The following is a 16,584-nucleotide window of genomic DNA, read 5'->3' as shown; positions in this document are numbered from 1 at the left end:
GCTTGCATCATTCCAGCCTTGTTCAGTAACGCATCCCAAATTTGAACATGCAGGCATTGCTGTGATATATATAGGCTAAATAATTTTACATTCATGCACCTATTCTGCATATAACGCTGTCATAGTAGTAAGTGTAAGAACTACCTCAGAAAGGAGAAAGTCTTCTTTAAAGTCCATGAAAGTCTCCTCCAGTGTCAACCTAAGCAGACATTATAAATATATATATATGCACCCAGATTTCACTACTTTCTTAAATGGGGTGGAGGTACTATTATAACACATCCTTGTGATGCTCCCAGCCGTTGCATGGCATTGCTGCCTGGTAGAGAGAACAAGGCATCTTTCCTTAACTCCTTCTGTCCAGATCTTCCACGTAGTTATTTTTTCTTGACATATCGTTAAGTATGCTTGATTTTCAGTAGTTAATGGCAAAAAGCATCTAAGTAGGGAATACACTGTAGGTTACCTCGGGCCAGCAACTATCAGGGACTAACATGGATGTTGTGATGAATACGGCATCTACATTCAAGCGAACAATGAGAAATTCTGATTGTCTTCTAAATCGGACTACCAGACCCTGGCTTCCCTTCAGACAAGGGAAAAATGTGTTTGTATCACTTATTTCATTGGCCATTAATGCTATTCCTAGAGGACATCTCATTTAGATGTGCTTTCTCCTACTTCTTCCAGTTCAGCTCTCATACAGTTATAAAGACTATCACATCAGTGTAGTTTCCTGTAATAGCTTTTTCCCGTGTTTTAACGACTATAACAACCACAGGGTTTGGAAAGATAGAGCTTTTATTTCAAAAACAAATCTGAAAGAACAGAGGAACTGCTAAATGGGGTCAGAGATCCACATAGCCCAGCGCCCTGCTCTTCATGGTGGGGAGCAGTTGGCAGTTTAGGAAAAATACCAAAAGACGGAGCCTAGAGCGATCCCTCCTAGTGCACTTTTCCTGCAATCAGCTGTTCTGAGGTTTCCTTTAAATTGCCTCCAGGTCACCACGATTAGCAACCAGTAAGAGCTGCACAACTAAGATGTATCTCATTTCTCTCCAAATCCTTTTATACTCTCAACCTCCGCAGCATCCTGTGACAACGAGTTCCACACTCAAAACGTTGCATTTTGCGGGGAATAACATTTTTTTTTTTAAAGCTGCTGCTTGCTAACGTTGCTGGGACAAGTTTGCAAACGCTCATGGGGGAGAGCCATCGGTTGCAGGGCGCCAGGAGGAAAGGTCGGGTCCTTCGGCTTTTGAACCAAGCTGCAAATTCGGAACCAGCTGGGAGGCTTCGTCCCTGCAAGAAGAGCAGCGATGCTGAGCTGGCGTTCTGCGGGGAAGGGGAAGAACCAGACACCCACCCTTTAATTTCTAACACGGTTGGAAGCAGATACGAGATGGGAGCCTACGGGAATTTTGTCAGCATTGCCAAATTAAGCTTTCCTGGGGCAGATCTGGAAATGTCCAGGACTGTCCGGACTTGTTGGTCTCTTCTGCCAAGTAACAGCGATAGGACGAGAGGAAATGGCCTCAAGTTGCGCCAAGGGAGGTTTAGATTGGACATTTGGAAAAACTTCTTTACTGTAAGAGTGGTCAGGCCTTGGAACAGGCTGCCCAGGGAAGTGGTGGAGTCACCATCCCTGGAAGTATTTAAAAGACGTGTAGATGAGGCCCTTAGGGACATGGTGTAGTGGGCATGGTGTGTTGGGTTGACGGTTGGACTCGATGATCTTAGAGGTCTTTTCCAACCTTAATGATTCCATGATTCTATGATTCTATGACTTGCAGAGGGTGCCTTGTTTGGGTAGCAGAGACTTTCCGTGCTGGGTCATCTCCTCCACCGTGCAGGTTTTGACAGCCAGGGAAGGGAGTGGAGCAAGTACCAGCAGCAGCTACAGGTCAAGGTTTTCAAGTTCAACCGGCGGGCGTTTGGGGGTTTAGTGGCCTATTTTATGTGCTTTAAATGTGTCCGGTTTTCAGAAGAAGCTGAGCGCTCAGTCTTCTGAAAGCCATCTACAGCATTTCCTCTGACAGCCAAGAATTAACGTCTATTTTAAAAAGCAAACTAAATGTAAACAACGAAACTTGCCTTTTTTTCATGAGAGAAAAGACTTGATAGGGAAAAGGCTCAGTAAAAGACTGTGACAATCATGTGGCAGGAGAAACAGCACTTCACCGAGAAGCACGTATTTTGTTGGTATAATCCTTTCGCCTAGAAGAGGCATTCCTGTATTGATTCTCTGAACATTTATCTCTTCTGTGCTCTAGTCTGACAAATACTTGTGTGAGCAAATTTCACTCTGTAAATGGTTACTCTGCTGTGCGGGGTAGAGGACTTATTATTTTATAATGTGACAGATTGCCTAAATAAGACAGTCTCCAGAATGGACCATCCACCAACTCATAAACCTATATGGAGATCTACATAAAATCCTACATAAACCTATATAAAAAACAACTGAACAAGTGCCCATGGTTTGCCTGCATGTATGAAGTGCTTGCACAATCATTCTTTCTCGAATAATATATATCATCTTTGTCAATTTAATAAACACATTAAGCATTAAATGAGCAACATTTCTTTACATCAGATAAAAAAATCTGTGCATTTATACTTCAAATATCTATGGAGCTGTAGCCACATAGGTCAATATAGGAGTATGGGAATTCTTTACGTCTTCTTGTTTGTCATTATTTTACCTGTAATAAAATTCAACCAAGCCCCAGCCTTGTGTTAACCCGTTCAGTCGGAAATCTGCAATGCACTCGTGGAAAACGCCGCTTCCAGTCAGGCCGTTATACACCACGGGGCAAGCCTGCTTATCCAGCGTTGCAGAAACATCAAAGTGCTTGCCACCTTTGATAAGAATAAAAAGGGAAGAATGTCTCCCACCTTCAGTAGTATTTTATCTCAAAAAATCTATTATTTTTGCATAGGGTTTCTTCTTGTGCTTTTCTAAAGAGCGATATTTTTCCCGTCTGCTTTGTAAATTAAGTACAATCTTTGATCAAGCCGTCTTTCCAGAGCAGCTGAATCCACCTCATAACATACGTTTTGACACCCCAAAAATGAAAATCACATCATTTATCTGGATTGGCATAAGCAACAGTCACCACAAATAGAAACAGTCACTCTCCCTCTGATACAGCTGCCTGTGGCCCTGGCCCTGCCGTGGACACACACCGTTTCACCGATGACACATACATACGACTACACATACGACTTAAGCACAGAAGAAAATTCCTCAGGCTGTAAGATGATGCATTTAGCTTTCAAATTTGCTCCAAGGATCACATGGAATTTCACTGAACAGTCTTTCCTCCACTAAATTAACTGCCCAAAGGCTGAAAGCAGACATAGGCGGGCTACATTTAGCTTACCAGCAGTAAAACTGACTCCGTATTCATCCTTGATAACACCATCATCAGCCATCTCAGCCAGCGAGGCATTGGACCACTCAATGCCAGCCTTCCTCCCATCGGGAAAAAAGACATAACCTACAGTGAGGCTGAAGGGGAAAGAAATGGAGCAGAATTAAAGTTCAACTAAAACTCAAATGGACCAGCACATTGGCCTTCCAGGGCAACTCAACGCTGAGCATGGCCTTCAGCCCTGGAAAGCAGCAGGAATAAATAAAAAAGGTTATATTGTGGGATATTGCGGGGGAAGCCACGCATGCAGGAAAGATGAGGCTTGCAGGATGGATTGTGGTGGGCAGGTGGGACAGGCAGGTCACTTGGTCCCACTTGGTCAGAGGGCCATGGATGCTGGTCTTTAAGCTTCTGGAGCCCGCCAGTCAGCGACGCAGGGCTCCCTGCGGGACGCCCCATTAGACAGACACACCTTCTGAAACAGCTGGGAGTGCTCAATCTAGACCTCTAAATCATCTAGACAGTAAGACAGGCAGCTGCATCAGCCAAACAGTAATTGAATGGGAAGGAAGTAATTGAAGGTAAAAGCTGTCCTTGTGACTAATTGCAAATGGAAAATTGGGCGGAGGGAGTGGAAAGCAAGAGGGCGCGGATGGAAATCAGGCTATACAGGTTCAAAGCAATAATGTGCCCATAGGCGTCCTGCAGGGCAGCTTCTGCCACCTTTAAGACATGTGTTCTTAGCAGCATAAACTTCCTTGGTTACTTACTTAGTTGTGGTAGCTGGCATATTAATAACTGTTAAATGTGCCGCAGTCCCATCCTGTAAGAGAGCGGTAAAAAAAAGCAGTCTAATTTGTGTGGACTTATTTGTGTGGATCATGGACTGACTTGATCAAGAAGACACTGGATACAACTCAGGTTATGCAGTGTGCTATGACTTTATACTTTTAAGCCTTCTCAATATATCTTCCATGAAAATCTGGCTGCAAATGAGAGTCCAAGAATATAAACCAGACTCGTTAAGGGCAAATTAAGGACATTAAGGACAACAGAAAATCCACAGCAAGTGGACATAAGAGGAGGAGGGAAACAATGCATGGAAAGGTGTCAGCTAGCCATGTTCAAAACTGATGGGCAACCTATCAAAGTTGGCCCTGCCTTGACCAGATATCTCCTCTAACCTATATTATTCTATGCCTGAGAGCAGCATAGAGGGAAAATAAGAAGGAACTGGAATCTCATGGTTTTATTCATTTCTCTTCCATCCTTGAGTCTGAATCCCTTCATGCTCCACTTGGGCTGCTCTGAGGCAAATATAAGCCTACGCTGTGATGTTATATATGTACAGACACTCAGGGTAGGAGGACTGCAAACTTCAATCAGTGACAAACTTTAGTTCCTTAACAAACACTCAGGTGGCTTTTAATTAGGGGAGGAAGAGCCACAGTTATTTTGAGTCCTGAATAACTATGAAGAAAAGGGAGAGGTTACCGCCTGACTATACACATTACCGTGCAAAAGCACAGCCTTATGAAAAGGAACACAGGCATACGTTAAACCACAGCAGCTACTGGATCTGCACATATGTGGGATTTTCCAAGGTCTGTTTCTGTGCTGGCCAACATATATCTGGGAAAAGAATTTTTATTCTGAATTCAGCCTTAACTCCTGTAATGCTGCCTATAACAGAGAGCTGAGATTTCTTTACGTCTGTGTTGGCAAGGGAAATGCCTTTTCAGAGCATCTGTTGGGGTTGCATGCCAGCTTGTAAGGCCAGCGTTTCCCCAGGCTGCGTGCTCCCGGCAGGCAGAGCGCAGACACTCCTCTGGAACAGCCACAAGGGCAAAGCACAGATCAGAGCTCAGCACAGGCAGAAATATTTGCCGACTGCTGTCATGAAAGCTTAGGATGCCTTCAAACACCTCGGGCTCTCAATTATGTGAATCAGCACTGCGTCAACTCCATCGAGCGCTGGGTATCTGCGGCAGCCGAGAATCTGTCCTGTAAAGCTGCCTATTTTTTTCTTAAAAAAGCCAAAACAAACAGTTTCAAGTTACCAAAACAACTTTTGGTTCAACCAGTGTAGCAAAATCTCAGTTTTTACACACATGGCTCTGCTTTTGAGAGCTGTTTCCAACACTGATATGTTCTAATGATGTTAGCACTTCTGATTGCATATCGTGGATGCTCCCAATGGCTTCCTTCTGGATATTTAAATATGAGGTGTTCAGAACACCTCCCTTTTCGTGGTTAAGTAGCATATTGGCATGTTAATACCTACCTCAAAGCGTGCCAAAATCATGACATACCGGTAAATCTCAGACCAGTTCCTGATTCCTGCAAAAAAGAACAAAATCACCGAACCTAAAATTAAGCGTTGCTGGAAAACATGAAATAATGGTACCTGACTTGACATTAACTTTGAGTAAAGAAATTCTCCAGTAATTGATAACAGGCTAAACATGTCCCCAAAACAATAATGGAATTGTTCCTCTTTTCCCATCAGTTCAAGGCCTAATGGCAGAGTAATATGTCAAGTCATAGGGGAGCAGAGTAATAGGTCAAGTCAGACTGACAACAGGTCTACATACTGGCCAAATCCAGGAAAATGTCACAAAACATTTTAACAGCTCCAAATGTGTCAATACCTTTGCTGCAGCTCACAAGACATGAATGGACCAAATTCCCTTCATCATGAATCTCTGCACCCCTCTGACCCAGCTGTGACCTTATACCCCATCTCCCCCTTAAACAGGAATATTGCTGCCTTGACGAGCGTCAACTTTTAATGAGGTGAAGAGAGGAAGGTGGGATTTGTAGTTCAAGGAGACTTCATGCCTACTTGGGTCTACGTCCTCTGGTACCTATCCTTTGATGGATAACAAGGATGAAAGGAGCTCTTTGCTCAGATAGGCTCCCAGCACTTGGAAAGGCAAATTGTTTGGTCCTCAGCCCCTCTGCCACAGGCGCTCAGCCTTAGGGGCTGTAAGAGCAAGAAGGAGTGATCCCAGGACCGGGGGTGTCTTAGGAACAAGCTGTCATGTTTCTTCTTCATTTAGAAACTGTAACTGCAAGGCCTCAATTCAGAGCGTTACGACATGTGAAGTTTACCATAAAAAGAGTATTTCCTCTGGAATGTCTTAACTCCATGCCCAGTCATGAAATTGGTTATTTTTAAAGATAACCTTTAGTCCCCCTGTCCTGCCAGTACCATCTATAGTGAAGGTAGCCAAGCGAGGGAACTGTTTCTGGTGCTGTTACCGTAAGAGTGGCTCCGAACGCCTTTGAGGGAAAGTTCTGTTTTCTCATGATTTTCTATTTCAATTTCTCCAACAGACTGGCCCCACTGCTCATGTCGGAAATGTTGGTCCCTTTGTCTGGGAGAAAGAAAAGAGTGAATCGACACAAACAAAATCAACAAGACAAAATCAAGGCAGCCCCAAACCCAGTCTGATAGACTTATATCCCAAAATGAAGGAGAGATTTCAGAGCATCTGGATAATGGCTATGCCAGATTTTGCACATTAGCAACCACTTTTACATTTCCCAGTTATTGCTACATAACGTCTATGAGACACCTGAGAATGAAACAGCAGCAAATTCCCAAGCTGACATCTATAAAAATGCCCTTTGCTTGAAAAAAAATGCTGTACTACCAAACAGTTGCTGCTTAGAAGTCAGCAGATATCACCAAAGACAACACACTATTGATACACGTATTTTCTGCTAGTATTAAACAACACACTATTGATACTCATATTTCGTTCCTGTATTTTCAGCTCTCCGGAGCTTGCATAGTAATTAAAACACCCCCTTTAGCCCTCCTTTCACACAGTTATTTTTGATCCTTTGCTTAGATATACCTGCACCATTGGTTTTGGAAGAGGTCTAAATCAGGTTGTTAGCAATGAAAAAAAGACAGAATAAGAAATATGCCTAATGCTCAAGGTTTCACAGAGCAAACTGTGGGCAGGTCCCTCCACCGACGTCTCAGTAAGACCCCATCCGTGTGCAGGATCCTCCTTAGAGGTTGCCAGGTCTGGTGGTAATGAAACCAGGAGACTCCTGATGGGAGCCATGTCCTTCGTTAGCTCACTTCAAATTAAACCCACCTTCTAAAATCACCTAAAACAACACATGACAGACCCTGAAGAGATCTGTGGAAAAATTACTATTAACCCCAGAAGAAATTAATCTCGCCTCTCACTTTTTGACCCTCTGGAAGAACTCGATGGTCCATGGTTCCTGGGCAAAAGCACGTGCAAATGTTCTGGGGTGACTGTCGACACTAAAGTTAAAGATTTCTGTGAAGTTCTCCCAACTAGGAAAAGAGGGGAAAAAATAAATTATTAGCTTTCAGGTGACACTAACTAGACCAAGTTGTACACTTGCTACTCTGACAATGGCAATCTTTGTATTTTAGCATTATTGGCTCATTCTGATTTTCGTAATTTTTAAAATGTTACTACTTTTCAAGAAAGCAAACAAAAGGAAACCGCAAAGAGCAACAACGGCCTGCAAGAGTCAACAGATTGCCTAGGGAGGGACGCTGGCAGGGCAGAGCTGCCAGCGAGAGCGTGCTGCTTTCTCTCATGTACTCTGTTCCGAGGTACACATGCGGCATTGCTCCAGAAATGCTGTGTTACTTTGACAGCAAATCATTTTTTATCAGACAAACAGACTCCATAAACAGAAAGAGAAAGCAGAGGCAAGGGCTTCGTAGAATCATAGAATCATAAAGGTTGGAAAAGACCTCTAAGATCATCAAGTCCAACCATCAACTCAATACCACCATGCCCACTACACCATGTCCCATGTGCTACTTTGTGCCCACGGCCCTTTGAAAACAGTAACCGAATCTCTAACCATGGACTCACTCTACATCCCAAAGCAAAAGCCAAATGCTCTTACTGGAAAGAGAATTTAACTGGTACAAGTTCGCCTTCCTCTTCACTCCACTGCTGTCGGTAGGGTCCTTTTCTGTAAGGCAAAGCACTACAATTTTGTATCACTCCTAAACAAACAGCAAAATGTTTCTTACATGATTGGAAGTGGATGCAACAGGAGACACTGCAGAAGAACGACGCTATTGAGTGCTAAGGCAGAATAGTAATGCTATATTACAACCCTACACCGGACGCAGATATTACTAGCTGTATTTTCATTCCGTAAAAATCAATGCGTGCAATTGCTACCAAATAGCTTTTGGTTCAAGTCGGTTAAATATATTTCCAGATAGTGTTCAAAAAGCCTTGGTCTTAAGTGTAGATAAATAAAACTCTAGAGTGCTGCAATACCTGAGTAATCCGTCGAAGCTTATTTTCCAGCATGTTTGGGGCTCTACGTATTCAATAGTGAGCCCTCCTCCACTCCAAATCTCTTCAGATTCATCACTCACCATCATGTTTGGATGTTGTGGGTGCTAAAAAGACATTTAAGGAAAACACTTGCTTAATTCAATTGTGGGGATGCAACGCGGGTGAATTCCTGCTCTGATGGTCCTCTGCAGGAGGAACATTTGGTTGAATGGGCTTTTCAGTTCTACCTACTTCTGGTAATCAGATTATTAGAGAAGGAAAATTGCATCTGAAACACCTGAGTTATAAGATAATACATTATTGTTTCAGGTAATACAACTGAATTACTTGTGTGAAGGGAGGGCACTACAAGAGCTCAGCTCCTTACGCTAGTGACTCTGTCAAGTTTACAGCCACGCTGATGCAGGGCTTTGGGGGTAAATTTATTTTTAGATTGAATTTGATGAACCTCTAAAATGATTTAAATTTCTAGTGCATGCAAGCTCCCAAAACTCATCAGCTGCCCTTTGAAAAATACCTCGTTTCCTAAAGCTGCCACCTTTCTAAAAGAGAGCTTATGCCTCTTGCTGAAGGATCTAAGAAGGTCCTGAACTTGGCCGGCAGTTCTAAATGACAAAGCCACAAAGTAGTATTGTTATACTAAACATCACTAGAAAACCAAATAATGCACATCAATCTTCTCTGTTTTGGTTTTCCACAAACAGGACGCCTCCTGCTTTTTCTGCTACTTAGCAAAACAGATTTGTGAACATAAAGATAGTTAGTGGAGTGCAAAGAGTTTTATGGCAGATCTTCCCTCCTTCTTTACTACATACTCAACAAAAAGAAAAAATACTCAAAAAAGAAAATCCACAGGCAAAATATATGATTAATACTGTCTTCCTTTTAGCAAGAATGAAGCAGATGCACATACAACTCTCTAAAAGCTTTCCTTTCTCTTTGAAAAGAGGCAATTCCACAATGGTTTTAAAGCATTCTCTCATTAAAAAGGGGAAAAAATCAACCATAACCATACAAGGTAACTTATCAACCACATGCCCCACATTATCAGAAAGACTGAATGCTCGAATTCTCCCTGGGAGACCTACCAAGACATTTTTTAGAAAAAATGCTATGTTTTGTGCACATTATAAGAAAAAGGGAATGAGTGTCAGATACCTACTCAAAAAATTAGGCATAACCAGTAATCTGGCCAGTTCTACCACTGTCTTTAATCACAGCACCAATGTCTTACTGTTAGGATATTAACGTAGTGAAGATGCAGAGAACATTGATTTTTGCTTGGGATCCTAACACAGGTTCAAGATAGGAGTTAAGCGCTGCTCTTGAATGTCATCCCACGTCCACCACTTACTTCAAACTCTCCTATTCCATCCACCCTCAGGAAGAGCCACATCTCGCAGATCCCATTAGGACGTTTGGCAAGACGAGCAATCACAAAGGTCTTGTTGATCTCTGCAAAGCCGGTGAAGTAAACCGAATCAAGAGCCTAGGGAAAGGGAAATGGGTTTCAACTCCAGCTGGAGGCAGGAAAGGAGGGGGAGGAGGTGAGTAATTCTTTGTTTTCCGTAGGTTTCTTCTCAGGAATGAAATTTTACTTTCACTTTTTATATTTAATAGCAGGCATCCCAGCAAACAGCCAGAGAGGGAGCAGATGAGAAGCAGTTTTAGAGAGGGAACATAATTATTGCATGATAGCCACGGACAAGGTAAAATATTATGCTGAATTAAGATGATTATTTTGCAATGAGAAGTTCCCTTGACCAAAATCCTTATGAAATGTGTCCTCAAAAAGTGTCTGCAAGGAAGAAATTGAGCCACAAATGTGCTGTTTCCCCATCTAGCTCCAAATTGTATGTAGGACAACTTATACTTAGGGGAAACATAGAACTAAAAAGGAAAAAGGAAGAAAGTCATAGGAAACCCAGCGCTTTACTAACATGATTAGCAGCTGGGCTGGTGTTAATATCTCAAATCTCAAAAACTGTTAGGCACAGAAGTCCACAACCTCAAATTCAGATGTATATTTTCACGTATTTGTGCAGAACTCACTCAAAGTGAAGTTTTAAAAGTTGGAACATGGAAGTTAACATTTATGCATGCATTTTTGGGCATGGATGAAGTTCTGCTTCTGAAAAATTATTCATTGTAAAATGCAGAAAAATACTAAAATCAGATGATTATTGCCCTTGTGCATACAGATAAGGGGGGATTTTGAGGGCACAGAGCCTGGAAATACACACAGAGTGAGTCTATTGGATGTCAATTCAAAAATTCAGAGACATCATTTCTGGAAGTATTTTCCAGATCTGTTTTTGACCTCTCTTGTAAGTGTTGCTCCAGTCCTGCTGCTTGAGGGAGCAGAGAGGAAATCACAGACCCCTTGGCCGTATCTCAAACCACCTGGATGTCAGTTTGATCTGGAAGATGGTGTCACTCCTGCCCTGTCAAATTTGGTGGAGATTGGCAAAACACTTCAACGTGCTCCAAGCAGCAGCTTAATTAGTAGAAAGGAAAAGCTAGACAAAACAGCTTCTTTTTTTAAAGGCTAAGCAGAAGCCTCAATGCATTTGTTAAATAATATGACTTAAGGATTCCTAGAAGGCTCCAGGAAATGTTAGCAAGTAGTTGATTTTTCACAGAAATTACTTAGGATCCAAAATCTCAGCTGGCATCTGCGAGCCGAATCTTGATAAGGCACGGAAAACCGAGGGAAATCCTGTCTCATCAGCCTTTCCACTTCTCCCTCTCACTTCTCGGATAATAGAGCAAAGCCCACCCAAATCTCCCCATTAGGCACGGGGAGTATTTTGACAGGGTGGTACGTGAACACAGGCAAGGTACAGGTTGTAGACAGAGGGTTTATTATTTATTAAGCAGACAAGTACACCTGGAAAACTAGATTCAATTCACCAAGTGGGCTAAAATAAAAGGCTTCTGTGTCCCACAGTGTATCTGCTTTTTCCCATCAACATCAACTGGTCTGATCAGAGGTAACCCCTCTTCCTGCAAGGGACAGCCAAGGTGACATCCCCAACCTGCCCTCCCTGGGATGTGTTGAAGTGGGAGGGAAAGGATGTGGGTCCCGAGGCTTCAGGGGTTGGGTGGTGGGGGGTGCCAAGCACCAGGATGCAGAGGATGGGGGTACCTGAGGGATGCAGGTCCCAGGGGGGATGCAAGGGGGTCCAGGGGATGCAGAGGGGTGCAGGTCCCTGAGGGATGTGGGTTCTGCAGATAGAGGTGGTGTGGGTCCAGGGGGGTATGGGTCCAAGGGGAATGGGTGTTCTGGGGGAACGTGGGTCCCAGGGGATGAGGGTTCCGGGGATTGGAGATGCTGGGGATGGGGTCCCAGGAGAACAGGGGGTGCCAGGGGTGCAGGGAGATGGGGGTGTGAGGGATGGGGGAGATAGGGGTGCCAGGGAACGGGGTGTCCTGGAAGGGAGTCCCGGGGAAGGGGATGCCGGGGGGGGCAAGCGGGACACTCACGTGGGGGTCGGGGCGGAGCGGCCGCGGCCGCCGTGTCTCCGCGGGACCTCCGCCGGCCGCCCGCTGCCTCCAGGCGCCGTGGAAGAGCAGGAGGCAGCCCAGGGCCCAGCGCTTCAGCGGGACCCAGGCGCCGGGGGCGGCCGCCCGCCGCGCCCCGAGCAGCGCCAGCAGCCCCGCCGCCAGCAGCGCCAGCAGCCCCAGCATCGCCGTGTGCCGTGCGCGCTGGCGGAGCGGTGCGCGGTGCGCGCTGGCGGAGCAGTGCGCGGTGCGCGGTGCTGGCTCCGGCCGCCGCCAAACCCCGCCTCGGGGCCGCTCACCGTGGTGCCGCGGGGCCGGTGGCGGTCATTTCCGCGAGGGCTCGTCCCGGCTGTCGGCGCGCTGAGGTCACTCGGGGAAGTTGCATTTGCTCCTTTTATTTATTTTTTTTTTTTAATTTTTTAAATTTTTCTCCCGAGTAAACGCCATCTCAGCACGCGTTTCGCCCAGGTGTATGGAAGCGCTTAGAGGGAAGTTCAGGCGGTTCCCCTGGAGAGGCACAGCCAAGCTTCTAGGAAATCCTCCGGGTTAAGTGTTGTGGTGCAGGAGAGGTGGGTTTTGGGGTCTCCCCCCTGGGGCTATCAGGGGGTATGAGCGCAATATCAGCGGCTCTTCCCCGAGGCTGAAGGTTGTGGATGTTCCCAGCTCTTTGACTCGGCTCGCAGTTCCCATTGTAGATTCAGGGGGGTGGAACGCCTCTCCTACGAGGAAAGGCTGAGGGAGTTGGGGTTGTTCAGCCTGGAGAAGAGAAGGCTCCAGGGAGACCTTATTGCGGCCTTTCAGTACTTAAAGGGGGCTTATAAGAAAGATGGGGACAGGCTTTTTAGCAGGGCCTGTCGTGACAGGACAAGGGGGAATGGTTTTAAACTAAAAGAGGGTAGATTTTGCCTAAATATAAGGAAGAAATTTTTTACACTGAGGGTGGTGAAACCCTGGCACAGGTTGCCCAGAGAGGTGGTAGATGCCCCATCCCTGGAAACATTCCAGGTCAGGTTGAATGGGGCTCTGAGCAACCTGATCTGCTTGAAGATGTCCCTGCCCACGGCAGGGGGTTGGACTAGATGACCTTTAAAGGTCCCTTCCAACCCAAACTATTCTGTGATCCTATGATTCTGTTCCTGACCCTGTTTTATTGGGCTTTCAGCGTAAGCAGGTCCTTCGCTTGCTCCCGCTGCCAGCTCCAGCCAACTGGCAGCGAAAAGGCTTGCCAGCCCATTTCATCCAAGGCACCAAAAAAAAAAATCACGGGCATCCCTTCAGCGTCTCTCGTAGGTACCATTTCTAGAGGCCATATTTTTGGAGGCTTTTGGCTGGCTGCACAATAGATCTTTTTATTCCTTTTGCAATTAGCAAGCATTTAGTCTCATTTCCCTACACTAAAATAAACCCAACCTCTCAGGAGTGGTTGAAGTGTAGCTGATCTCGCTTTGGAGAAAAATGGGGCTCTCGGAACCCATGCTTTCCTTTTTTTCTGAGTGTTTTGACTCCCTGTTAGCTCTACAGACTTCTCAATGGACTTCTTGTTCCTTGGAAAAGCATTTATTTTACATTTTTTATGCCCTGTCTCAATTGTCCCTTAATTTGGCTATAAAACCACCTGTGCTGCAGTTTGTGTTTAACAGATCAATGCTTATGGTTCTTTCGATTTTCTTCTTTGAATACAACTTGTTTTTAATAACCTCCTTGGCTCTGCTGCTTCTTTTTGCCCTTTATCTAGTCTTTTTTGGTACTGATGTGCACTTACTCTGCCTCTATGATCATGTTTCTATCTATCCTTCAAAAGCCTTCAGTGTCTTAGATGTTCCTTTTACTTTCTTCTTAAAAAGTTTCCTTATTTTTACACAGTTCCCCTTTTTTGAGACCGGGCACAACTGTTCTGTATTGCTTTATTGCTACCCATGGACCACATCAAAAGTAGAAGGGCAGGAACTAAAAAGCAGAAGGCACCAGAGATTAAGACAATGAAGTTCAGAAATTTATTTCTGTAAATCGCCATTGCTTCAGTTAATATTCAAGGGGTACGTCTTAAAGTTAACCACCTAGAGTAGGCAGAGAGCCAGAGAGGTAATAAGGTTATTTTCTTGCTTCAGATTGTGTCGTCGAGGGACTGAAAATGGTCTAAAAATAGGAGACGTGTCACAAAGTTATCACCCTGCACCTGCAGCACAGCAGATGTGGTTCAGTACAGAGAAAGGCTGTAAAGGGAATGGATTATGAAAAACAGCTTTCATTTTTAGTTAAAATTTAAACACAGTATTGACACAAAGCAATACTCCACGGGGAAAAATCCATACAAATGACAAACCTTTGGGACTCTACAAACATGCGCATAATTAAACCCTCAGCAGCATTAGTCTGCTTGAGATGTAAGGGCCTATGGCAAACGACATATTCTTGTAAACTTGTAAAAAAAGCCCTTTTTCCTAACGCAATCCACGAGCAGCTTTCCTGCACTTTGCCAAACTGTTGGAGTCCTTATGCAAATCATTTGAATTTCAGCTTTTGCATTTCTGAGGGGAGGATAAATGGGGCACGAATATTTCGTATGTCCCTCTGATATGTGAAGTATTCAAAAACCCCCATAGTCTAAACAACGCATCGGTTAAGGTATTGTGGCTGTCTCTATGGAATCTGTAACAGAGATAAGCTCCGTTCCTTCCTACGAGGACAGGAAGCATGGAAACAATTTGCTTCGTGCAGCATTATGTTTCAACATTTCTTAGGTAATTTGTTTGAGGACTTGAAGTTCTCTCTGGCAAACAATTTATCTTGGCAATATTGTTTGCTGTGGAAATGGGTTCCAAACCAGCAGGACTTGCAGAAGAACCAAAGTCCTGACATGTCTGGTAATGTTTTTAGCATGGCAAAACCAATGCTGTGCGTATTAAAACAAGTCTAAGATCTGCTCCACACGCTTAGCAAAAATGTGGGGAGGAATGTATTCAACTGGTTTGTTTAAGTTCAGGAGGAAATGAGGAACCTGCGACTGATGCGTGGTGCTAAAAATACAGAAAACAAAGCAAGTTGAATTTAAGAATTTCTGGTTAGCATAAATTTGCTAATTTGCTCTTAAGCATCTGCAATATTGACCATCAAACTTCTCATTGCGTAGTGAACTCTTTAAACAGCACTGCCTCTTTTAAATCCAGCTGCCTAGCAAAGGAAATTGGTATGTTAGGGCTGCATTCCATCAGAAAAAATACTTTGGCACCCTCAGAAATCAAGGGCCTGCAAAATCAGATTTAAGTGTAGCTCTGAGGTCCAAAGTGGTTCTCAAGATCTTTGCACTGCAGTGAGCACTGACTGTATTCGCTGTGCAAAGCTATCCAGTCTCTCTAGCGGTGTTTGAGCAGAAATCAGAGCCAAGAGGAAAAACATGCACCATGGCCTCTTCTCCTCAGAGAGCTGCAAATGTAACTGGATTTTCAGAACTACATCCAGAAATAATGGCTACACTCACATCCGTAGCGTGAGACCCAGACATGCCTGTACTTCAAGAAAGCTCAGATCTGGGAGAGAATTTCCTGGTTTCAGCCTATATTTAAGTTACATGTCATTATATGTGATGTTTCTTTAAAAAAAAAGTCAAATAACTGCCTTGTCTATAAACCTTTTCTCCCTGCATTTGCATCTGGAGACACGCCGTTTGCCAGTGTCGTATGGCCAGTACGACAAACACTATTTAGGCTGCCCCAGGGCTGCAGAAATGAGTGATGCACCATCCAGTGGACAAACGCACTAGCTACACTGTGTTGACAAGTTATTAAACATCAGTTCCACCAAAATCGATTGCAAAACTTCCACTGAATCAAAAGCTCTCACTGATGCAGCGTGCGTGGGAACTGCTGAAGTATACAACCTCCTGGGCATGACAACATTTAGAGTCCTGTCTAGTTGATACTGTTAAAAAAACCCAACACAGTACCTAACTTTTTTGTAGCTTCTGGGTAACTGTCATGTATCGGCCATCCTGAGATAAAAGCACAAGGAAGGCAACGTGTTTCAGTTTTCTCAAGGGTTAAGCTCACTATAATCAGCACTGCACCCCCATAAGTATGTACCCAAGAAAAAATGCTTTTTTTGATTCAGTTTTTATTCCTGGATAAATGACATGTAAGTTATATTAAGGGAAAACATGGAGGGAGAAGGAAGCTTTGGAAAAAGATCAGCTCCTATGATTTTGTGTCTATAGATGTTTACATACTTTCAGTTGAACAGCAGTGAGGTTGGCATTAGATTAACTAATTTCTTGTAGTGTGTGAAACCCAGCTGTTGGGAAATAGAAGACTACGGAAAAAGCAAGCTCTTCTGAAGTCCCTAGTATTTCAGCACAGAAGAAGGAAATGCAAAAAAAAAAGTAGAAA

At 44.1% G+C, this 16,584-nt stretch overlaps 1 protein-coding gene across 1 annotated transcript; it reads right to left on the bottom strand.

Moving 5' to 3' along the window:
• Positions 1-786: 786 nt before the first annotated feature.
• LOC142087368 (uncharacterized) lies at positions 787-12,553 on the bottom strand. The gene is made up of 11 exons (XM_075161525.1): positions 12,185-12,553; positions 10,053-10,187; positions 8,678-8,802; positions 8,292-8,360; positions 7,588-7,701; positions 6,642-6,757; positions 5,662-5,717; positions 4,148-4,200; positions 3,387-3,514; positions 2,706-2,862; positions 787-1,302 (listed from the first exon to the last, which is right to left on the bottom strand). The coding sequence occupies exons 1-11, from the start codon at positions 12,386-12,388 to the stop codon at positions 1,200-1,202; spliced, it is 1,260 nt and encodes a 419-aa protein (XP_075017626.1). The 5' UTR covers positions 12,389-12,553; the 3' UTR covers positions 787-1,199.
• Between the last annotated feature and the right edge of the window lie 4,031 nt (positions 12,554-16,584).

Source organism: Calonectris borealis, chromosome 12, assembly GCF_964195595.1.
Source record: "Calonectris borealis chromosome 12, bCalBor7.hap1.2, whole genome shotgun sequence".
Classification (NCBI taxonomy): Eukaryota; Metazoa; Chordata; class Aves; order Procellariiformes; family Procellariidae; genus Calonectris; species Calonectris borealis.
Note: the sequence above shows the minus strand (reverse complement) of the source record. Positions and strands in the feature narration are given on the sequence as shown.